Below are 25,165 nucleotides of genomic sequence, written 5' to 3'. Positions count from 1 at the left end.
CTTCTCTTCTTTGATAATATATATTTTCCACAAATATAACAAGAACGATCAGAACTTTGTTTACATTATCTACTCGACATTTTAAATCAAGCCGAAACAAGATAATTCTTATCGTTTCAAGCAAACGAATAACACTAAACTGTCCTCACCACGTCAGGCATTCGAAAAAAAACATTTGACTGCAGCAAGAAATTGTGACGTGATAGAATATTTCACACTTTTAGGTTTAGGGAAGGTAGATTAACATATTTATGTGCATTTATTTCGGGGTATATAAAAAAAGTTAAACTTTGTAAACTAGTGTTATTTGTTCGAAATAAATATGACCTTCAATGAAAATGCGAGTTGCTTAACTCTAATAATTCTAATTATGAGGTAGCAAATGAGCTAGATGCTTTACGTAGACCCTTATTCAGAAGCTACTAACCTATCTATAAAAATATACATGTAACTTTAAAAATTATTAATAACAAGTAATTAGAACAGTTTTGTGTTGCGTGGATATCTCAAACTATTCTGCACCAAATTCAAATTGTATGTCAGTAATGAGAATTTTTCCCCCCCAAATACAATAGTATCCAGAATACACACAAGCGGATTAAAAAATACTGATTTATTTAAAAACATTCTACCATTCTACAGTACATTTGCAGTATTTGTTTCGAATTCTGGAACAACATTTCACTCATACTGTGGAGACCGGGACTTATAACGTAGATATCTGATCGACTTGGTTGATCGAAATGAAGTCGATCAGATTGAACTCGACACCTTTGATAAACAGGTCATTCAACATTTCGGGACAATAGATTGAGGACATTGAGGAGTTTACATATCTGGACAGTATAATAAACAAAGACGGTGGAGCCAGCCAAAATATAAAAAAACCGCATCAAAAAAGCTCAACAAGCATTCCGTAAACTCAGATACTAAGCTGAGAATATTCAACAGTAAATGTTAAATCCGTTCTCTTGTAAGGATGTGAAACATGGAAAGGGACCAAATTCAAAATAGTGTCCCGATTACTCGGCAAGAACTTCTTACTTTAAATCAAAGAAGTTCTTACTTTAAATCAAAGAAAATATTTGATTTTTCTCGGTACTATGCCCATAGAAATTTGTTCGAGTGTCTTAGACCGTTGGAAGATTCCCATTCGAGGTTGCCGATGGAGTCTTCCAGGTTCTTGAGTTCCGCGTTAAGAGTCTATTAAGTTGTACTGTTGGGGTCGCTCTCAGGGGTCGGGTAAAACGGGTGTGTGGCCGACGGAAATTATATTATATTTCAGAAATCTGCCTAAGGCTTAGCCCGATCCTGTCGTGTTAAGCCACACCCAAAATACCATACACACGTGCTTTGATTAAGGCTTGATTAAGGTTTGCAGAGCTGCAGTATTTGCAATAAAATAGCAAGCAATTTGTTACAAAACCGTAGAAATTATATATTACTGTAATCCGTACTGTAACGGAATATTAAATTATGTCTTTATTTTAGAGAAAATTTAGTCCAATCATAAGGAATGTTGATATTGATGTTTGACCATCAAAATCTGAAAAATAAAGAAGTTGTCTAAAAATGTGCTTCAATGCGGATATAGATATATCATTTATCTTAAATTTCCTTCTTCATTTGTGTAAAAATACCTAACCAGTTTTACATAAAACGTTAAATGCCAAACGCATATTTTGCTACTTTTTCGGACTAGTGAAATAGACTCAACTAAAGTTGGTTTTCACTTGGGAAGCAGAACGGTTCTGGTCCAGTTAGTGGAGAGGGTTCGCTCCTTTTCTAGCTAGATCGTTTGCTTTTTCGTTACCTTCTATTAGAAGGTAAGGAGGAGGACTTTTCTTTGCCTAATTTTTTCATCTTCCTAGCCATTCTTTGACAAAAATTACTGGAAATGATGATGACTTCTTTCTTGATCCTTTTATTCAAAGAAGATGTAACTAACTAAACCTATATCAAAATAAATGATTATAGAATCTTCTAGATCCACTTAATGAAAATATCCTTTACTTGTAATTCTCTTATTATACAAATACACCTGACAATTTATCGCAAATAATTGTCACCCGTACTCTAACTTTATTCGACAGGAAACGACTTCACCAAACAAATCTAACAGAGAGCGAGTCCTCCACTATGTGGAACAATTACATTAAAGTCTGATCTTTTTATTTTATGTCTGTTATATATTTTTACGGCACCCTAAATTGACACAAAAACAAGGATCCCGCTGCGACCATATCTGGCCGTTTTGCCGGGCGTTATTTAACATGATGCGTGATGGTACCGGGCAGGTGGTACGCCTCATCTCGTGGTACCCAGCCGGGCGACCAACTTTCAGCCTAAAAGGTATCAACTGAGAAAATAGTCGCCTGATATTTACATCTACATTCTTAAAAATATAGTTTATTTTTTCAAACTTATTTTAATTTCTTACTGTATTTGATATATTGTGTTTCCACTTTCTTGAGTTATACCTCATCATACAGTCTCAGGGCTTTGACAAAAGCCAGTATCTGAGACGGTGTTCTGGTGTTTTCCTATTTTTATTAAGGAGGCAGTGTCCTGTTAAAACCCCAGTGACAATCCGAAGATTGTTATTACTTAAATTTAGGACATTTTTTTATTTTTCTCGGTCGTAAGTCCTGAGAAACTTCTTCGAGGATCTTAGACCGTTAGAGGATTCCAATTCCAGATTGGACTCTTCCAGGTTCTTGAGTTCTGCTTGAAGTTTCCACTTGGGAAGCAGAACGGTTCTGGTCCAGTTGAGTGTTGAGTGTTCGCTCTTTTCCTTGGCTAGATCGTTTGCTTTTTCATTGCCTTCTATCCCTTGGTGGGCTGGCTCCCAGAGTAGGGGAACTTTATTTTGATTTGCCTAATTTGTTCAGCTTCTCTAGTCATTCTTTAACTAATTTTGAATTGATGTTTACTGAGTTGATCACTTTTAATGCTTGACTATTGGATAAGAGATGGATATTTCTTGTTTCCGATGGTTCCTATCTAGATAAGTTTTATGCATATTTCAATAGTGTAAGTTTTTGCCTGAGAGATGCTGGGGTAGGAGAATTTAGTTTTCAGCCCAAATATTCCTTTCCTTGTTTCTGGTCGTAGCGCAAGCAATTAGTGTGTCGATCTGCAGTGCGAGAGATGGATGCTACTGGGTTCGATCCTCAGCCAGTACGATTGCTTTATTTATTTAAATAAAAATATTCATTTATTTAAATAGAGCCATCGAGCGAATAGAGCCGCCACACAGTGTGACGAAATTGAGAAATGCTCGACATTAGCGAATAAATCAACAACCAAATTTCGAAATTTTCTTTTACATGAATGCTAAGAGGACATTCCTGGGGTTTACTATGCTAATTTTTTTCCTTCTTTTTATAGTAAGAAGGTTATAGTGATTGAAACTTAAAGTATTCAGTGGTTGTATTCAAATCTTGGTAAAATTAATTAGTCATTTTTTAATATCTTTTTTAATGGGCTGCTAACATTTTTGGGTTACCAATATTTTTTATTTGAAGAAATGATTCTTTTTCAACATTTCACATTTAAAAATTTTTAAACAGCGCTTTTTTTTAGTGTCTTATTTTTTATATATATAACTTATACCAAAGAACGTTTCGGAAAGTTGACTTTTAAAAAAATCAATACATTTGGACAGGGTCTTTCATGTATGACAATATAAAGCAAACCTTCTAGTATATTGCTGTATTTAATTTGTATCCACCTGGATCCGATCCTGGAAGATTTTTTTACGAAATATCGATATCTCTAAATCTTAAGAAAATTTATGGCCATTTTTAAAGCTTATGGACTTTTTCTAAAAATGGAAGAGAGAATCCAATCCTTTATTGCTCAATACTACAGTAAGATGTTTCTCTAAGTTCTACATCCTTAATATGTCTTCCAATATGTCCCAATATGGGAGTTGGAGGTGTAGAATTTTCCTTTTAAGGGTGTTTTAGAATTAAATAGTACTGGGAGAATTCCCAGTACTATTTCCATCATTTTTTTATCGTAACTGAAACTATTTGACTCAACGGAACTGAAACGTGAATGGGCCTTTAATGGCAACAAAAAAATCGTTAGTTAGAATATACTTTCGCGAATACACTCCAACTGGAAACGGTTTCTATTAGCGTAATTAGCGATTTTGTCTTGTTTTACTATTAATACCAGTTTGCTTTAGTACCTCCGCATTGCGGGCAATATTTTATTAGGACTGACGTCTACGTAATTGTTAATAATATTCAGTTTTGCCTACTTGGACGTTGGAGGAAAAACTTTCATAATATATTAGATTTAATTAATATCGCCAACTGACAAGTTAATTAAATTATTAAAATAATTCGTTGATAATAAATCATTTGAAACTGCTTTGGTTGCGGTGTTGCCACGGGAAACACACACGCTTAATGGAAGGTCAAGCGAGATGATTGATTTTCGTTAATTTCTAATTTCCGGAATTCGTACTAATGAAATATTAATTGCATGTTTAAGTCTATTAATATCAAAGAACGTTTGAGGTTTTTCTACTAACAGTCTAATTCAGGCAACAGATGTTGACTGAGTCAGTACGGTGATGGAACTGAGACGTGACCTGACATATGTGACCAGACCTTAATATGTTGGAAAACTATATTACTTTATTAAACTATAGACTTAAGTAATTCTTTAGGTGCATTTTTAAAGATTTGCAGAATTTTCTGAGGAAACACCAAAACTTCTAACCTAAGTATAGAATTTAAGTAGATAAATCAAAGGTGACATACTCCAGCATCATTAAGGCAAAAATTTACGCTATCGAAAGATGGGTACAATTTATCTTAGATAGGAACTATCGGAAACAAGAAATAGCCATCTTATCCGATAGACAAGCAGCCTTAAGAGCGATAAATTAAATAACAATCAAGTCAAAGTTAGTAAAAGAATGCCTAGGGAAGCTGAACAAATTAGGCTAAGAAAATAAAGTCCTCCTACTCTGGGTGCCAGACCACCAAGGGATAGAAGGTAATAAAAAGGCAAATGCTCTAGCTAGGAAAAGACCACTAACTAGACCAGAACCGTTCTGTTTTCGAAAACAAATCTCTGTAAAACCGTCTCAGATACTGGCTTTTGTCAAAGCCGTGACACTGTATGACGAGATATATTTCAGGAAAGGGGAAATACTTCTCCCCTCCCATACAATCTACAAAGGTGGTATAATTCTTTTTCAGTCCATTGTCGAAGTCCAGGTTCTAAAGTCAATATAATTTATGACTAAACACTGCAAAAAATATGCCTGACCCGACACCCCAATCTTCAAGCGTGATATTGAGAGTCATGCCACACTAGTTAAAGCACACCTGCCCAAAAGTCAATAAGGTACTAACCTCAGAGTGGTAAAAAGGTACCATTTTCAAACAACTGTTATATAGATTTATATAATAAAAAACTTTTTTGTCATAGACAAAGAAGTTTTTGAGTAGAACTTTTTTGCTCTTTCTGTGTGAGCCCAGATTAAGGGTACGTCCATAGTGCAGCGGCTTCCCACTTTATCGCGGCAGACTAGCAATGGAAAATAGAGTAACAATAGTATGCGCGAGGCTATAGTGCGCCAGTCAGCCAGCATCAACCGGCTTTTACCCGCTTTTATGGGAATGAAATATTGTTTCTTTTTGTCGCTTGTTGGCTTCACCGGATCAACATTACAGTTGAGGGTTTGAACCTTCGGTGTTACACAGCAAAATAAAATTGCACTAAATCACCACAATACACCAAAACACTTTTACTTTTACACTGGACGCGCGTTTCGCTAACCATGTTAGCATCATCAGCAAATGATTATAAACTGTTTATAATCATAAACTGACATGGTTAGCGAAACGCGCGTCCAGTGTAAAAGTAAAAGTGTTTTGGTGTATTGTGGTGATTTAGTGTAATTTTATTTTGCCGGATCAACAGTTTTATCATCGCTACCCCTTTTGAAACCAGTTCAATTCCCTCGCTCCCCCAAACTTAATCTACCCCGCTCAGCTCATTTCGAAACTTCCAATAAAGGTTATGCTTTAGCACAATCCAAAATCTAAGTTATTTACTTAAAATACAATTAGAACATATCGAATCGAATTTTTCTCTAATTTTTGTTTATAAATAATTTTTTTGTTACTCTGCAGTACCACTAACGAAAAAAACAGTTACGAAAATGACGAGCACCCGAAAAAAAATTGGGTTCGGATCAGAGGTTCGCACCACCATGAAAATTCACATTTAGCTAATGATTTAATTGTACTAAAACTGTACAATTTTGCCCGTCACGTAGTACGCCGAGCGTAAAATTAACTTTTAATGATTTAAAAGAATTAAAATTTTTGTTCTTGTTCTGTCGAATTAAATAGAAAAAAAAACAAGGAAAACTCTGATATTTATCTTGGTAATTATTGTCAGGAAGATACAACTTAAACGACCGAAAACTAAAGTGATTAAATACAACATAATTGGGGTGGTTTATTTTGGTTTTGGAACAAACAAAACAACACAATTAATACGCATAATTTTGTAAGTTAAGAGAAATCATGGAAGGCATAATAAAATATAGAGGAAAGTAACCAAAAATGATATACCATTTAGTTTTTGTATAAAAAGGTATTAAAAATCAAAAAAAAATATTCTTAGTTATTATCAGTCATACAGTTGCGTATAACCGTTGCATAACATAGTAACTGTTTTCTATTACATATATTACAACACAATTTAAACTATAAAATTTTCTCATAAACAAATTAAACATAAAGGCACCCAAATATGGACCACTATAAAACAAACTCTTTAAACTAATCAAAATGTATATCAGATTTTTTATTAAACATTTTCAGACAAGAAAAGACCCCTAAACAACAAACAAACATGCAATCAATGCATTGTCATAATATAAATATTATTTGTAACTACGTATCAAGAAATTCTTACTTTCTGAGTACCAAAAACTTTTCTCATAGCGTTGAAAGAAAATACTCTCGCCGTGGCTACAAGGCCCATTTGAATAAGGTAAAACCTGCCTTATATAGAAACCCTCGCCAATATAGACAAAAAAGCCAAAGCAGAAGTAATGATATCCAAAAGAACCCCAAAGCTCCTAATTGGCAAAGGAGTACGACAGGGTGACGCGATATTCCCAAAGCTATTTACACTAAGATTTGAAGTAATCTTCGGTCAACTGGACTGGACCAATAAAGGATTAAAAACAGATGGAGAATATCTTAACCATCTAAGATTCGCTGATGACATTGTCCTAATTGCCAATAGTCCTGAAGAATTACAAACACAGATTAATGAACTAAATACAGCCAATAATAAAGTAGGTATCAAAATGAATTTAGCAAAAACTAAAGTAATGTACAGGGTGGTCGGAATTGATCTGTTTTAACAGAGAAAACCTATTTCCTGACTAGATAGAGCAAAACCGACACAGATGTCATTACTGGTGTCGCACATTCTTATTGGGCTCGATTTCTGAGACACGTTTAATGGCATAAACCGCCTATTGATATTTTCACTGCCAACTGAGATACGAGGTATTTTTGTATTTTTTACCATTTTGAAAATTGCCCATAACTTTTTATTTTGCGGAATAAAATTCTGTAAAGACGTTCTTAAGGCACTTTTTTAAGAACAATCCAATGGCGTAATGAGTTTTTTCTTTTCTTTTTTTTGTCAGAAATAATAGAAAATATAATTTTTTAAATGGAAATCATAGTTGGCTATGAACTTAATAAAAATGCTGGCGTTTAACCATTTCGAACGATATAAAGTTATGGGTACTTATTTCTAGGAATGAGAGAAATATTTGGTTTTTCACCCCTTTTTTGTGTGCTTTGATTTTTGTGTTGACCTAGTTGTCTAATTATTTTTTATCGCAATTTAATATTCTATATTATTATTTATCTGCATAATTAAAGACTTTTGAAAAGGTAAATTAACATTCTATATTAGTTTTAGTAATTACAATTGAAATCGATACAATAAACAAAGAACAAAGCTAAAAAACGTATTTTTTGAGGGACGAATATAGTTTTCTAAAAAAATCATCTAAGATGTTCAAACTGAGCACATCCTTATTGAATACATAATAAACATCTTTTGCGCACAGAGTTACAGCGATTTATTAGGCGAACTGGTGTAATAAGTCCAAAAGCTTGCCTAGTAGCCTTCTGCAATTCTTCTCTCATATGTAAGGTTCTTCCCTTATATGTAAGGTCTTTTTAATTTCCCCCATTAAAAAGTCGAAAGAAGTTAAATCACAGGACCTAGCAGGCCAAGATATGGCGCTCTTTGTTCTAATCCGATTCTCTAGAAATTCTCCATTTAATGGCGTTTTAATGCAACTAGTAAATATATAAATGCAACGTAAACTGCTTCAGAATGAGAAACTCGACATCGTTGAGTCCACAAAAAGCTCTAAAAGCTATCGACGACTATTTTGTCAAAATAAGGACTGAAGACCATTTTAGGGGAATACTAATGACATTAGAGCTCGTCCCAGAAAAAAAAAACTAGTCAGTTTTTGTATGAATCAGTGGATGAGCCAACTTTAGATCCACAGGAAAAGTTTAAAATCGAATTTTTCTTTGTTGTCCTGGATACAATCAATGAGGCTCTCCAGGAAAGGTTTGACCTGTTAAAAGCTCACTCGGACTATTTTTCGTTTTTATACGACTTCACAGTTCTCAGGAATATCAACCTTATAACAAAGCATTGTATGGATCTTCATCTCTATTTAGCGGACGGAGACAACATGATATTAATGGCCTAGAGCTTCGGGACGAGATTTTAGCTCTAATTGCTCTAATACCACTAGATAATGCCGAAAACTTCAGTTTTCCAAAACAAACACTAAAATATTTAAAATTCACGATCTGATTGGAAACTTTCCAAATATTTACTTCTCCATAAGAATCTTATTAACTCGGAAAGAGAAGTTTTTCTAAACTCAAAATAATTGAGAATTGCCTGAGATCAAGTAGTATGACACAAAACGATTAAGCGGATTATCTTTAATATCTATTGAGCACGAAATAGCGAACAGTCTAAACATCGACGATTTTATTTCAGAGTTTTAGTTTTGTCCGTGTTAGGAATTTTGTTTCTCAGGATGATGTCTATGTATTTATTACGAATTTTGTATTGTTGATAATTTATAATAATTTATATTGCCTAGTTTTAGGTGTTAGTTTGGCTAATGTACCTTATAATGTTTTTTTTTTATTCTTGTTAGGTACCATGTGACGCTCCTTTTAAATACAAAATTTAAATGCTAATTCTGAAAATCTTGCAATATTGATTTTCTTTTTTTTTCGAAAGCGATTGATAATATTTCTTACCATCTGTGCCGCAACTTTCATAAAAAATGTTCACACCTGATTCTTCGGATCGCACTCAATAAAAAACGATTGTATGTAGGGGGGCGCATATTTTCGGGCTTGCTCCAGGCGGCCAACAGTCTAAGGACGGCCATGATATCTGGATTTGGTCAAATTCTCTATAATTCTTGTATAAGTTTTGGTTTTATAATGATAATTAATTTTCGCATCATAGTATTTTGAATAGTCCACAATAGTAATTGACCCCCAATGTACTACTATTTTAACAAAAATCAATTATATCTAAGACGAAAAACATTGACTTTCGTACCAATTCAATGGCATATAATTACAAACTATTGAATAAAAACAGGCTCAATGAAAATCCCATTTTACTACCCAGCTCATTTCAACCAGAATTATTATTTATTAGTTAATAAAATATCGTGATTTATGATTATGCTGTGCAAACATCCGACAGTAATCAGAGCGAGGAGCAATTGCTATTAGATTATAAATTTAAATTTGTTTTATCGTTCTCTATACATTTTTTATTATTTCGCTATCATGCAACGTATATATAAGTTGGGAATAAATGCACTTTCACAAAGGCAAATTGTTTAATGTTTAATTAAAACAACGTAATAAAACTTAAAAGCTGACAGTGGATAAGATAGCGGGATTTATAGGCCTTTATGTTTCCTTTTATTTGTGGCAAAATGTAATGCATTAAAGGAAAATGACTAGAGGAAATGGAAAGTGAGGTTATTCTAAGTTAAATATAATAATATTTGATTTATATTATTGTTAATTTCTTTTGTAAGTCTAATTTCCTAATATCATGGTCCCATCTTTGGTTCGGTTTTCTTCTAGGTCTCATAATTCCTCGTGGGTACCATGCTGTAATTTTTGTGGTCCGTCTGTTATTTGACTCTGTGGCTGATATCTATTATCTGGGTCCTTTGTCGTATCCATTCAATTCCTTTTTACGGTCTCTCTTGGTTATTCTCAGCATATTTCGTTCCATTGAGCGTTGTGCAGTTTCATAATGATGTCGATTTTAAGTGACAAGGTTTCGCATGCACTGGTAGTAAACATTGGTCAAATGTTTTCTTCTTTAGATAGAGTGGCATTCAAGATTTGAATATGATTGACTCTCTTCCAAAAGTACTCCATGCTAACTTAATTCTTCTGTTGATTTCTGGTAGTAGAGATTCCGAGCTGTGTATTAGTTGTCACAAAAATTCTTCTACCATTTCCAGTGTTGTGTTATTTATTAGAATGTCTTTTCTTTCCACTATTTTGTTGTACATTACTTTAGTTTTTGTCAGTTAATGTAACAAAAACTAAAGTAATGTACATTTTTTTTTATTAAGACCCACTTTATTGTTGGCTGTATTTAGTTCATTAATTTGTGCTTGCAGTTCTTCAGGACTATTGGCAATTAGGACTATGTCATCAGCGAATCTAAGATAATTAAGATATTCTTCATCTATTTTTAATCCTTTGTTGGTCCAGGCAGTTGACTCGGAAGATTTCTTCTAAGGTTGTTGTAAACAACTTTGGAGATATCACGTCTCACTGTCGTACTCCTTTGCCAGTTGGAAACTCTGGGGTTGTTTAATATATCATTACTCTTGCTTTGTCTTCTTTGTATATATTGGCGAGAGTTTCTATATAAGGCCTGACAACACCTTGTTTCACTAGGGTTTCTATTATTGCCTTAGAATATATCTATTCAAAAGCCTTCTCGAAGTCTATAAAGGCTATAGTTAGTGGAAGTTCGAAATGGTGTTGAACACCTCATACGAACTAAGCTGGTAGAGGAAATTGCTCGCAAAGGGGGATTCTCAGATCCACAATATACAGGGTGTCTCAGATTTTAATCGGGAAAATTTAATAGACGATAGAACTTGCAAAAATAAAACAAAAAGTTCATATCAACTTGTAAGATTTAAAGCTTCCTTTTCGAGATACAGGTTGTTAAAGTTACTTAAAAAAGAAAAAAAAATTAAGATATTTGAAAAACTATTTAATCGATTTTGATATAACTTGACCCGTTTATAATACTTACTATGGGACTTAATTTGATGCAATTAGATTTAAGTTTAATGGCCAGGGGCGGCGCGGCAGTGGGGCATTACTATTAAATTATTTTAAAGCAAAAAATAGGCACGCCACTGCTTTTTTAGAAGTTTAATATTATTTTTGGATTTAGTAATTAAAAATATAATTTTTTTATCTTCTGATTTTTTTGTCTATCTTGCTTACTTCTTGCGAAAAAAATTAAATTCTAATTGGTAATTAATATTATAATTGGTATTCTAATGGCACCCTGTATCTCGAAAAGGAAGCTTTAAATCTTACAAGTTGATATGAACTTTTTCCGATTAAAATCTGAGACACCCTGTATATGGCTTTCGTGAAGGAAGGCAGACTGTGGATGCTATCCTTAAAGTAATGCAGATAGCGGAAGAAGCTGCTGCATACACGTCAAAAATGCATTTAACAACGCCCCCTGGCAAGTTATATTGAACAATCTGCAAAAGAGGAAAATAGATCAATGTCTAATTGATATTATATAGCATCCTACCTATCAGAGAGAAGAATCATAATAGAGGCCAAAGGGTTACAAAAATATGTGTTAGTAAATAGCGGTGTACTACAGGGATCAGTCTTGGGACCTATGCTCTGGACGTACTCTATGATGAACTACTGAGGATAGAAATGCCAGATAAAACAACTTTAGTTGCCTTTGCAGACAACCTTGCCATTGTATCATGTGCAAAAGATGAATCTGTACTGATGAACACCGTCAACTTGGCAATCCAACGAGTTGTAAACTGGATGGAGAATAATCTGTTAACCGTAGCTCCACATAAAACGGAAGCAGTATTACTGACCAGTAAAAGAAAAACATTCCCGGTGCAGTTTTATATACAAGGAACTATAATTTACCCAATTACATAATGTAATTCTTTAAAGTACTTAGGAGTGTGGCTGGATACCCAATTGAATTTTGCGGACCATATTAATAAAACCATCACCAAGGCCGAGAAAACTGTCACGCTTTAGCCTTACTCATGCCAAATATAGGAGGTGCTAGAGCATCCAAAAGAAGAGTACTTGCTAGTGTGATACACTCGCAGCTGTTGTATACTGCACCAGCATGGCATAAAATGACTAACAATCGCAAGCTAATGCAAAGACTACGCAGAATTCAACGCATTATATCTATTAGGGTATACAGCACATACAAAACGGTATCTGGACGCCTATTGATCTGCTCATACAGGAACGATATAATCGATACCATGGGATGGAAAAAATCTAGCAAGGACAAAACTTCTCCATCAGTGGCAAGAGAAATGGAATAACGGAATATATGGCAGATGGACATACAGGTTAATATCCGACATACAACTATGGTTAAACAGACCCTATGGAGAAGTCAATTACTTCATGAGTCAAGCATTGTCTAGCCATGGGTGTTGTAGAAAATATTTATACGATCATCGTAGGGTTGATAGTTTGATAGTGCATCATGAATCTACTGTGGTCAAGATGATCATGTTCGACATACACTGTTTGCGTGTGAGTTGGTGGAAGTGGTAGTTGGTGGAAGATTTTTTCCCTCCTCATCGAAAAAAAAGTGGAAGTTCGTATTCTTTTGCTCGGCTGATATTTTATTCTTAGTGTATGTGTGTGATCAATCGTGCTGAAGCAGCTTCTAAACTCAAATATCTCCTATAATATATATGGGACTCGTAGACATTATATACATTACGCAAATCGAATAGCGTAAAAAATCCTGATCACAATACATTATAGAAAGTAGTTCAATTACGCGCGCAGCAATATAAAAACACTCCTTGTTAATTAACTTCATTTAATCATAATTTAATAGATTTTTTGCCGATTTGTAATAACTTAACCATTCAAGCCTTAAATTAAATGAGGAAATGGGCTCGAGATAGCTATCGGTTCGGATTTAACAAGATCGATACGTGGCACCGTTAATGCCTTTTCAGTAATTACCATTAGCAATTTCAAACTTTTTTTCTCTGCTCGTTTTGTTGCAAAATATTAATATAGATAGGAGATATTAAATTAAACCTTCTTATATGCTCCCGGATTTTTTTAATACCGTTTAATTTTTATTATAAAAATTGACTGTGTGTTGCTACAAAATAGGTTATAGCAACGTTCTGTATTAATCAAAAAAAATATATAGCTTGCGAACTAGACGCGGGTTGATACGGGCAAAGTGTACTTGGGCCATTTACACTGGGATGCTACTATTTAACTGTACAGGGTGTCCCATTTTTGTTGAAATCATACTGTATCTTCGTTATTAGTGAAGATAGAAGGGTGCGGTTTACACAAACCTATCCCACTCTTTTGTCAAATGGAAGATGCCGTAAATAAAATTTTCATAGCCCTCCTCGTTTCTGAGCTACAGAATATTTTTGAAAATTTCGCAATTTGCGACACCCTGTATCTCTGTTATTGTTAAAGGTATCGAGAAGGTGAAAACTGTTTATTGTAGAACTTTTTCAGTGGCGTAGTCTGTTGTTCTACGAAAAGAATATTTTTAAAGATATGAACTAAAGTTATGTTTTCTTAAATGGAACACCCTGTATATTTATAAATTATATGATCTAGCTTGTCATAAGCTTCTCAAAAATATATATCACTCTATATATATTTTCACTATTTATTGCAATATATAGAAGTTTTTATTAAAATATCATATTATTATAAAAGAAACTAAAGAATTATTGAAAGTATATTGCTATCTCTCTTGTTTTATTTTGGGAACCACTAATAAATTCTTTATATATTAGGGAAACTTAACTCTCTACTGCTATTTGTAAATCTTTGAAGCTATCGTAGGTACTGGAACTTTTAGAGATATTCCTGTACCTAATTTACGTGAAATATATACTTTCAGCAAAATGGCCCCTCCCAAACAACTTTGAAAATATTAGAAAATTGATTAAATTATTATTTCTTAAGCCAACGAATTGGAACCTCTTCGGTCTGTTCTCGATTTCTGATTTTGGATATTTTTGAAATATGAAATATATCGTGACAACTACAATAATGTCGAAGACTTACAAAATGCTATCAGACAAGCTTTTAGATATTAAACACCTGAAAAATGCTTTAATAATGCAAGTTTTTAGATATTTGCAAACTCCAGTTATAATAAATTTCGTTATAAAAAAAGAAATATATATTCAGAGATTCAGTGGTAATAGTTCAAAAGTAAAATATATCAACCCCAAATAATATTTTAATATGTGTATATCTATTTTAGTAAATACTATTTTAATTTTTTTTGTTATTTATCACGGCCTACTAATAAAAAATTATATATTTTAAATATTGCAGTAAATATTAAAAATAAATATAGAGTGATATATATATTTTTGAAAAGCTTATAGCAAGACAAATCATATAATTTATAAATATACAGGGTGTTCCATTTGAAAAAAACAAAACTTTAGTTCATATTTTCAAAAATATTTTTTTCGTTGAAAAACAGACTCCGTCACTATATTCTACGTAAAAAGTTCTACAAAAATCAGTTTTCACCTTCCCGATATCATCCACAATAATGAAGATACTGGGGCTATCCCAAATTGCAAAATTTTCGAATAGACCCTGTAGCTCAGAAACGAAGAGGGCTATGAAAATTTTGTTTACAGCAATCTTTCGTTTGACAAAAAAGTGGGACAGATTTGTGCAAACCGCATCCTCCTATCTTTACTAATAATGGTAATGGAGATACCCTATGATTTCAACCAAAATGGGACACCCTGTACTTATAATTATGCTGCCCACGTCTCATTTGTACGCTGCTTGTATAGTATAGACTGTTTTATCCAAGTCAAGTCTAAGTTTATTCATAAATTTTTACCTGGCCTTTCTGAATCTAATCTTATTTCTTCTATTGTTTCAGAATCTCATTCGTCTGAGCACCCGACAAACATGGGAGTATCAGAGGAAGTAACGCCAGCGGCTGGTATCGAACCCAGGCCCCCAGGTCCCGATCAGAGTGACGGAAGTGACCCTGAACCCGACGAGTTCGCACCAAAAAGGAAACAGAGGAGGTACAGGACCACGTTTACCAGTTACCAGTTGGAAGAATTGGAGAAAGCTTTCTCCAGGACGCACTATCCGGACGTCTTTACTAGGTAATATTAAGCTTTGGTTAGTTTTAATGATAATCATCATCATCATTTAGCGTATCCCGTCCACTCCTGAACAAAAGCCTCCCCTTAACTCACTTGAATCTACTTTCCAGTCACTCTCTTAATATCATCTATCCATCGAGTAGGAGGCTGTCCTCTGTTTCTATAGGCTTCGTGCCTTGGTCTCCATTCCACAAGTCTCTTTTCCACCGTCCATCTGTTATCCCAGCCACATGTCCTGCCCAATTCCATTTAAGATGTAAGATTGATATCACGTTATATTGAGAATCGCGCCTTGATGTGTGACAAATCCACCTCCATTTCTTCAGTTTGATCTCATTATATACCTGCCTCTGGATGGTTAATCTCCATAAATCCTCATTTCTGATAGTCTTTGACCATTCGTAAAGGTCTATGGTGAAGCTCAATGTGCATATGTCTTGCATAATGCTCAATGGAGTGAATCCATCAACATTCGGAATAGGGTGAGACAGGGTTCCGCCCTGTTGCTATTTCTTTTAATGTCTCCTTAAATTATATTCTAAAAAAGAACAATTTCCAAGAATCATAGTGGAATATGGTGGACTCCCTTTAGCATGTTAGAAAATCTGGGCTATGCACATGACATATGTCTCTTTTCTCATAGTCATACGGATATGGCATCAAACCTACTTGACTTAAATGAAGCAGGTCTTAATATCAATATTAAAAAAAAATAAATTGATGAAAAAATACTCGGATAATGCATTTTTAATTTTGCAAATTTACCTCAAATATCCATTTAGTTGATCATTGGCAAACATTTATTGATATGGATAAAATTGGTAATTAAATACTAAAACTCACCCGAGGGTACACCGCCCCATAACCACTGACCTTCTTATCCAACATGTCAATCCATATCTTCCATCTCACTCAAGTACTTATTATTCGGAACTATTGATTAACCATCTTCGACAACTAGCTAGAGCCACCTAAAATAAGTTTAGGCTTTAATGGACGCATAACTGTCGCTCAACAGTTTTGCATCCCATGCAATAAGGCTAACTGGAGTACCTCTGCTCATAATGTTAATCGAGAAGCATGTAAGATCTCTAGCAACTTACAAGACCCAACTTGACGACCTTTACAGGCCCAGAACTAAAGTGTAGAATTATCTTTCCCGGAACCCTTCTGCCCAGCGTTGCAACAGCATTAAAAAAAATGATCACAAAACAAGGGTGGCCAACACATCTCTATAATGGTGGAGAAAGAGAAGAATACCAATAGAACATCCGTCAAAAACACGACAGACCCGATAAAAAAAAGAGAGGGTGTACTGTTAAATCTAAAGTTAATGGGATTGACGGACGAAGCCACGTGCAGATTTTATCAATCTGAAGAAGAAACGACAGAACACGTTTTATGTTATTGCGACATTCTTTTTTTAGAGTGCTTTCATACTTTGCTTTACAATAATTAATAAACAATATCGTAGGCACTTAGTCACAATCCACAACACAAAATGAAAGTATTTATACTTTATACACTCTACAACTCAAAGAAACTTTAAAAACGCCTTTTCACAATTAAAATCGAAAAATAATTAACTCACTGCCTGAACGGTAAACTAGGCAGTGTAAGAATTAATAACTAAGATAAGAAATGGAATACAATCAAGATTGACAATAATTGCAAAACTATAATGACGAAAAGAAAACAGAAAAGAAACCCCCAAAAACACAAGCCCCCACAAATCACGTGATATCTAAATAAGTCAAATGAGTATATCGTGTCTCAGGTTCCGCAAGCCGAGATAAAGCAATCGGATGTCGAAAGACAGACATTCCGGCTTGTCTGCAATTTGTCCGGACGATGTGGCGACGCTGCTTTCGGCCCAGGCAAAGCCATCCGAGTCAATTAGGACCCATAAAACATAAATGGTATCTCACGTTCGCTTAAAAGTTTATCAATATCTCCTCCTCTTCGTTTTTTCAACTTTCGGGTCTCTCTTTCGTTTCAGATAACCATACCGATGACTTATAATCGCATTAATAAAGGCGAATCAGTGGAAATATTATACATTAAAAAAAGTCAAATTAAAAAACTTATATCGAATTGGAACTGTCTTTATTTTCTGATTTAATAAATTACGAAATGTCTTTAAGCCTGCTACGTCTAACACAACAGAACTATTCTTGACTCAAAGCGAGGGCATTTTTGAAACTCTTTTAAACAGTGATGAGCGAGACTGGTCATGGTGTTGCAACCTTGGTCTTGCATAACAAGTAACACCAAGAGAAGCGTTTCATCTGTAAAAGTTCCGCAAGACCAGATATTGAAGAATTGGAGAAAACATTTTCCAGGGCGCTCGGATGAACGTCTTTACTAGGTAATATTAAACTTTGGCTAGTTTTAATGATATTATTAAAGGAATATCATTCACAAACGTGAACATGTAGATTTAATCACAGTCCTGGTGTGAACACTAGGTAGTGTGATTCGGAAATAATTATACGTGAAGCGGCTCCTTTATCATTCACTCATTCATTTCATTTTTTCCTCCTATGTGGAGCACAGGGCCAAACCAAACCAAACCAAAGCAAACCAGTTGTTCTACTGCCTTATGAGTTCTACTCAGCGATGTTGTTGCCGCTTCGTCTTAATATGTGATCAATCCACCTCCATTTCCTCAGTTTGATCTCCTTATACACCGGCCTCTGGATGGTTAAGCTCTATAAATCCTCATTTCTGATAGTATTTGGTCATTCAAGGCGCTCTGTTGTGAGGCCTCAAGTGCAGTCTTGCATAAGGATCAACGGAGTGAATCCATCAACATTCGTAATGGGATGAGGCAGGGTTGCGTCCTGTCGCCATTTATTTTTAATATCCTCTTAGATGATATTCTAAAGAGAACTATTTCCAAGAATCATCATGGAATATGGTGGCATCCTTTTAGCATGTTAGAAGATCTGAGCTGGCATCTGTCTCATTTCTTATAGTCATGCGGATATGGCCTCAAAACTACTTGACTTAAATGAAGCTAGAATTGCAGGTCTTAAGATCAACATTAAAAAAACTAAATCGATGAGAGTTTGTACACCGTTTGTAATCGTTGTCGCTCCCTTTATCATTGAAACAACACCTATAGAGGAGGTAGATAATTTTACTTACTTGAGTAAAATAATGTCAACCAACGGAAGCACAGTAGAGCAAGATATCATAAACAGAACAAACAAGGCCAGAATAACATTTGGAATGCTCAACAATATTTAGAGATCTAGACAGTACTTTCAACTTACCAAACTTAAAACTTTCAATTCAAATGCCAAGTCAGTATTGCTGTATGGGCAGAGACCTGGAAAATTACAACGCCATTAATTAAACTCAGGGCATTTTTGAAACTTTATATACACTTTAACTAGTGATGAGCGAGACCGATCATGGTGTTGCACCTTTGGTCTTGCGTAAAAAACAACACCAAGAGAAGCATTTGATCTGCAAGACCAAACATGCAAAATTCTTGCGATCTTAAATTTTTTTCGCGTTAATGTGATATAAGAAATTACTTATTTGTTCAAAATTATTGGTTTAATTTATATTAACAATAGTGTCCTCCCGACTATTGCAAAAAATTTCAAAGAAAGAAATAGCGATTCAATTAATCATCATCATCATCGTCACTTTCAGTCTATTCAACCATTTCCAATTATGGTGTAGCCTCCCTCGCATATTTAGATGCCCTCTTTGTAGTTGGGTCCATTGTCCATTGTGGTCTATTGTTGGCTATGCGGGCCCAAGTTATCCCTGCTAATTTCCTAATATCATCATCCCATCTCCAGGTTTGGGCTTCCTCTAGGTCTCTTGATTCCTCGTAGGTACCGTGCTGTAATTTTTGTGGTCCATCTGTTGTCCGTCCGTCAGGTATCCTGGCCATTACCACTTGAGGGATTTAATTCTGTGGATGACATCTATACCTGGGTCTTTTGCCGTATCCACTCTATTCTTTTACGGTCTCTCTAGATTATTCCTAGCATATTTCGTTCCATTGAGCGTTGTGCGACCTGCAGTTTCCTTATAATGTATGTTTTAAGTGTCCAGGTTTCGCATGCATAGGTCAACGACTGGTAAATGACACATTGGTCGAATGTTTTCTTCTTTAGAAAAAGTGGTATTCTAGATTTGAATATGATTTAAGTTTTTTCCATAAATACTTCATGCTAACTTAATTCTTCTGTTGATCTCTGGTAGTGGAGATTGTGGAGATCTCGAGCTGTGTATTAGTTGCCTTAGTTGCCCTAACTATATATATTCTTCTACTGTTTCCAGTGTTGTGTTATTTATTAGAATGTCTATTCTGTCTACCAGTTTGTAGATTACTTTAGTTTTTGCTAAATTGATTCAATACGATATATTGAAAAATAAGAATTTTTGTGTGACAATATTCTAACAATTTCTTTATTTAAAGTTTTATTTGCATTAAACTACTAAAAATACTAAAAAAATTATGTAGAAAATTCGTATAGTAAAATCTATTTGAAAAAATGCAAGATTTGCAAGAGTCTTGCAGCAAACTAAAACAACGACTAAGATAGTCCCTGCAAGACCAAGACCTAGTAGACTATAATACCAAGACCAGCGGAATCTTGGTTTTGGTCTTGCATATTATACACTGCTTCAAACACATTGTCCCATCACGCTTGAATAGCTAAGCTGGCGTCAAATACGGATTTAAACATATACGATTGACATTTTTTTAAATCACCCTTTGGGAATTTGCCCCTTAGACAATTTGCTCCCAAAGCAATCTAGCTATAAACTATTTGTTTTTGACTTCATTTGCATTGGGCTGTAGTAAAACTTTTCACTACTCTAGTTCAAATGGTTTTATTCTTTACAGTCTTCTAACTAAGCCATCGCTATCTAGGAGCTGTTGTTGATGGGTCCTCGATGTTGATTTGCTGATGGAGTTTCTCTTCGTGTCTTAAAGCATATCTTCTGATGACGTTGTCGACATCATCCACTTCTAAGTCCTTATGTAGATTGTCATTGAATGTACCGGTATGATCAAATAAAAAAGGGGCGTCAGCGATGGCTATGAAATGACGATCGATAACATTTCCCATATAATTTTACATATATTCATAACCATCGCTGACGCCGTTTTTATTCTATCATACGGGGTACCACGCTGTGTAAACAATACCTCGTAGTACCTTGTTTGAATAATATGTCGGTTTCTTTTTGGTACAACCCCAAAGTTGAATACCATAAGTTCATATTGGTTTCAGGACTTGTTGATAAAGCTTGATTGGCTTTTAAAGCGCTTGAACTTTCCAGCCAATCCCACTTTTTCTGAGATTGACTGCAGTAAAGCTGGTTTGGAATCGAAATATAATATAGATCAAATTTCCCTTATCAAATTTGAAATAAACTGTTGCGGATTCGGATCGGGATGAAGCCTTTTTTAAGTGGAGCTTGATGCTTGAGACACTCGAAATAAACGTGGGCATTGTTATATTTCTCGAATCGTATAGAAAAAAGTGCTAAAATTATGGGTTAAATAATAGTAAAATAGTAGCTCGCTAGTTCCAGTAGCAAAACCTCGGAAACAACACAACGACAACCAGCAATTATAATCGTATAAGCAGCGTTTAGAAAAACAGGTGCGGCGACCCCCCGAAACAACAAAAACTAAAACAACCAAAAAGAAGCTAAATACAGGGACTAATGTGCTTTTTGTTACAGAGAAGAACTGGCCATAAAGATTGGATTAACCGAAGCCCGAATACAGGTAGGCCATTAGATGCTAGTCGACGATACATAATTTAATTTAGAATTATTTTGGGGAAATTACACGGCGGCCTCGGGGTTCGTAGCTGTTTATTTTGCCATTCGAAACACCACAGAAATATAATTTGATATTTTATCCGCACCCATTGATAATTATATGATCTTTTTTTTAACTGAACAAAAATTGTGCAGCATACTCTGCAGATAAAAATAAGTAAAGAAGGGCGTATAAGTGTATGTCCTAAAATGCTTAGTTTCGGAGATACAGGGTGTAGAATTTTCATTTTTATTTCCATTTTTTCCAAATAATTTCTGATGAAAATTGGTGTCTGGGAGTTTTTTGACATGAGAAATTTCATTTTGATGTGAATATGACTCCAACTTGTAGAGAGCGCCAGCACCTACATGTTTTTTAACTGGTTTAAAAAATAATAACTTTTCATCCGTAGAGTACGAACCAACTAAGAACATGCAACGAGCGTCATCACTTAGACATCGTTTGTCTCTCTTGCACTGGCGCGTCCATGATTAGAACCCAAGAGAGAAGGCGATCGTTTTCTATCAAGGTCGTGACATGTTCTTAGTTGGTTCGTACTTTACCTGCTTAAAACTATTGAGTAAAAAAATATACATTTACGACGATTGTTTACATAGAAAGGGTCTCCTGGTAAAAATCGCTACATATATTTGGATATCTCGTTCTCGAGATATTTGGAATAGAATTTATCAATACCTGTCATCATTGACATAAATTACACATGTTGACTAAATAGTTACTAGACTGAAATCATAAATGTGTAATGTTTTTGTGGCAAAAGTTCAAAAGAAACTGTTTTATGATTGATTAATGATGATTAATTTTAAAAAAAATTGTTTCCAAATTTATCATTTCAGTCAAATAACTATCTACTCAACATGTTTATTTTTTGTCAATAATGACTTGTATTGACTATTTCCGTTCTAAATATCTTTAGATCGGTTGCTCGTAGCGATTTTTAGCAGAGACATTTTTTACATAAAAAATTATGGAAATGTATATTTTTTTCACTGAGTAGTTTTATACAGGTACAGACGAAAAGTTATTACTCTTCAAAACAGTTAAACCACATGTAGGTGGCGCCCCTTCAAATAGGAATAATATTGACATCAAAATATAAAATATTGACGTTATTTTAAAAATTATTTGTAAAAATCGAAATAAAAATGAAACTTCTACATCCTTATCTCCGAAACTAAGCATTTTAGGACATACATTTATATGAACTTTTTTCAGGACTTTTTACTTATTTTTATCTGGAGAATATGCTGCCGATGTTTCCGGAATACAATGCAGACCACCCTATATCATGTAATCATGTGATCCACACCAAATTTTAGTGATTTAACTTAGGGCCTATATACCAGAAACATTTTGGTATGAGTGTGCTAACCCGTTAACTAATATACCCCCAATTATTAATAATGTATTTTTTCAAATATGTCTACCTCCTCTTACGCAATAGATCACGGAGCGAATTAACGAATTCTACCCTGCTGGCAAGCGAAACCTTCTATCGGTGTTTACATGTAGAGGAGTGAATCGCTATGGCAATCTAGTAAGTCGGAGAGAGCAAAAATATGAAGTATTTATTACATATATATCCACTTAATCTCACGCTAGATTCCATGCGCTTCGGAAAATACTTGCCTTCTGTCTTTATTCGGTACATCTTATTTTGCTAAGTGTGTTTATCGTACTCTTCGTACACACGAATATCGGCACCCAAGACCAAAAATGCCAGCCCTAGAATGGGCCAGATAATCATCGGTGTATTTCAAATAACTAGACTTAGTTTTTTTTTTTTTTTCGATCATATACAATCATGCAGTATATTAACTATTAGATGATGTCAAATGAAAGAAATAATATTAACGTAAAAGTGGATATTATAATGTCTAATTTTAATTGATTTTAAAAGTATATATTAATATAAAAAAAAAAAAAAAAAACAGTTTTAATATTATATAAAAAAAAAAAAAAAAAAAAAAAAAAAATTTATTATAACAAATTAAATAAAGAAACTTTTGTCACTGTTGTGGCTTTTAATATAACAACCACGGGCTATGTTTTTATATTAGGTTTATTTAATTGGTTTAAAATTGATATTTGCTACCGTGTAATTTCTGTTTCTTATGTTTTTGCGTTTTTACCCTTTTAATACAAACAAACATTTTTTTTTTAAATTTTTAACTAAAATGGAAATATCTAGAAATCGTTCTATAGAAAACAGAGGAAATACCACTAGAATCTTGGGACATTTTACATAAAAGGAAATTAGCAAAATGTATATTTTTCACATTGGTAGTTTATACAGGTACAGACGAAAAGTTGTTACTCTTCTAGAAACAGTTAAACCATGTAGGTGGCAACTGAAATGGGAATAATAATGACATCAAAGGGAAATATAAAGAATATTGACGTTATTTTAGAAATTATTTGGAAAAAAAAAAAAAAAAAAAAAAAAAAAAAAAAAAAAAACTAAGCATTTTAGGCCTTACATTTATATGAACTTTTTCAGATTTTTACTTATTTTATCTGGAGAATATGCAGCTGATGTTTCCGGAATACAATGCAGACCACCCTATACCATGTAATCATGTGATCCACACCAAATTTTAGTTTAACCCAGGTCTATATACAGAAACATTTGGTATGGAGTGTACTAACCGTTAGCTAATTTTATTTGTGTGTGTATTTTTCAAATATGTCTACCTCCTCTTACGCAATAGATCACGGAGTGAATTAAGAATTCTACCCTGCTGGCAAGCGAAACCTTCGATCGGTGTTCGACATGTATAGGAGTGAATCGTTATGGCAACCTAATTAAGTCGGAGAGCAAATATATGAGGTATTTATTATTTATCACTTAATCTCACGCCAGATTCCATGCGCTGGAAAATACGCCTTCTATGCTTTATTCCAATTTTTAACTTATTTTGCAGAATATTTATTTTTATACGTACTCTTCCATTACCACGAATATCGGCACCAGAACCAAAAGGCCAGCCTAGGTATGAATGGGGATGTAAATGGTCACCAAACTTGGACAACCGTTTTTCGATCATGGCGAAATCATTTATAGCCAACTATTAGATGATGTCAGATAGAAAATAATATTAACATAGGTGGATATTATAATGTCTAGTACATTGATTTTAAAAGTATATATTAATATAAAAAAAAAAAAAAAAAAAACATTTTTTAATATTATATAACAAATCCTATTGTATCTACACATATTTTATTATAACAAATTATTTTTTTTTTTTTTTTTTTTTTTTTTTTTTTTTTTTTTATAATATTTAGTATTATGTTTTATATTAGAATTTTATTTAATTGGTTTTAAAATTGATATTTGCTACCGTGTAATTTCTGTTTCTTATGTTTTATAGACATAACACCCTTTTAATACAAGCAAACATTTTTAATTTAACTAAAATGGAAATATCTGAAATCGTTCTATAGAAAACAGAAATATTTTTTTTTTTTTTTTTTTATTTTATTGTTACCCAACTACAATAACTGAAGTCAGTAAATAAGTGTATATAATAATTAGATATTAGAAACTTTGAAATTACCCTTGGAGCAATGAAGCCTTAAAATTTTACTGCAATTTCACAAAATTGAAAATAATATTAATTTTTGCTTTTTGTACTTTATTGTAAATCTTTAAATCAAATTTACTTTTATTTTAATCATTAGAAACTAAAAATGTAATTTTTTTTTTTATTTTCATTTCAAAAATACAACTTTGATATTTTTTACTTGGGACACTCTGTATCTTGTAAAATTAGCAATTACATGGCACC

General features: G+C 33.8%; 1 protein-coding gene across 2 annotated transcripts in view; it reads left to right on the top strand.

Moving 5' to 3' along the window:
- Nucleotides 1-25,165, top strand: part of LOC115875206 (homeobox protein aristaless-like) — a 239,255-nt gene that overhangs the window by 151,045 nt on the left and 63,045 nt on the right. For both annotated transcript variants that reach the window (XM_030890610.1, XM_030890619.1), the window contains exons 2-3: nt 15,313-15,547; nt 21,272-21,317. In XM_030890610.1, the coding sequence (XP_030746470.1) occupies nt 15,313-15,547; nt 21,272-21,317 (281 nt within the window). The remainder of the gene's footprint in view (nt 1-15,312; nt 15,548-21,271; nt 21,318-25,165) is intronic.

This window comes from Sitophilus oryzae, unplaced genomic scaffold (genome assembly GCF_002938485.1).
Source record: "Sitophilus oryzae breed Bouriz unplaced genomic scaffold, Soryzae_2.0 scaffold_1046_pilon_pilon, whole genome shotgun sequence".
NCBI classification, from domain to species: Eukaryota; Metazoa; Arthropoda; class Insecta; order Coleoptera; family Curculionidae; genus Sitophilus; species Sitophilus oryzae.
The sequence above is the reverse complement of the archived record's forward strand: the minus strand, read 5'-3'. Positions and strand labels throughout refer to the sequence as shown.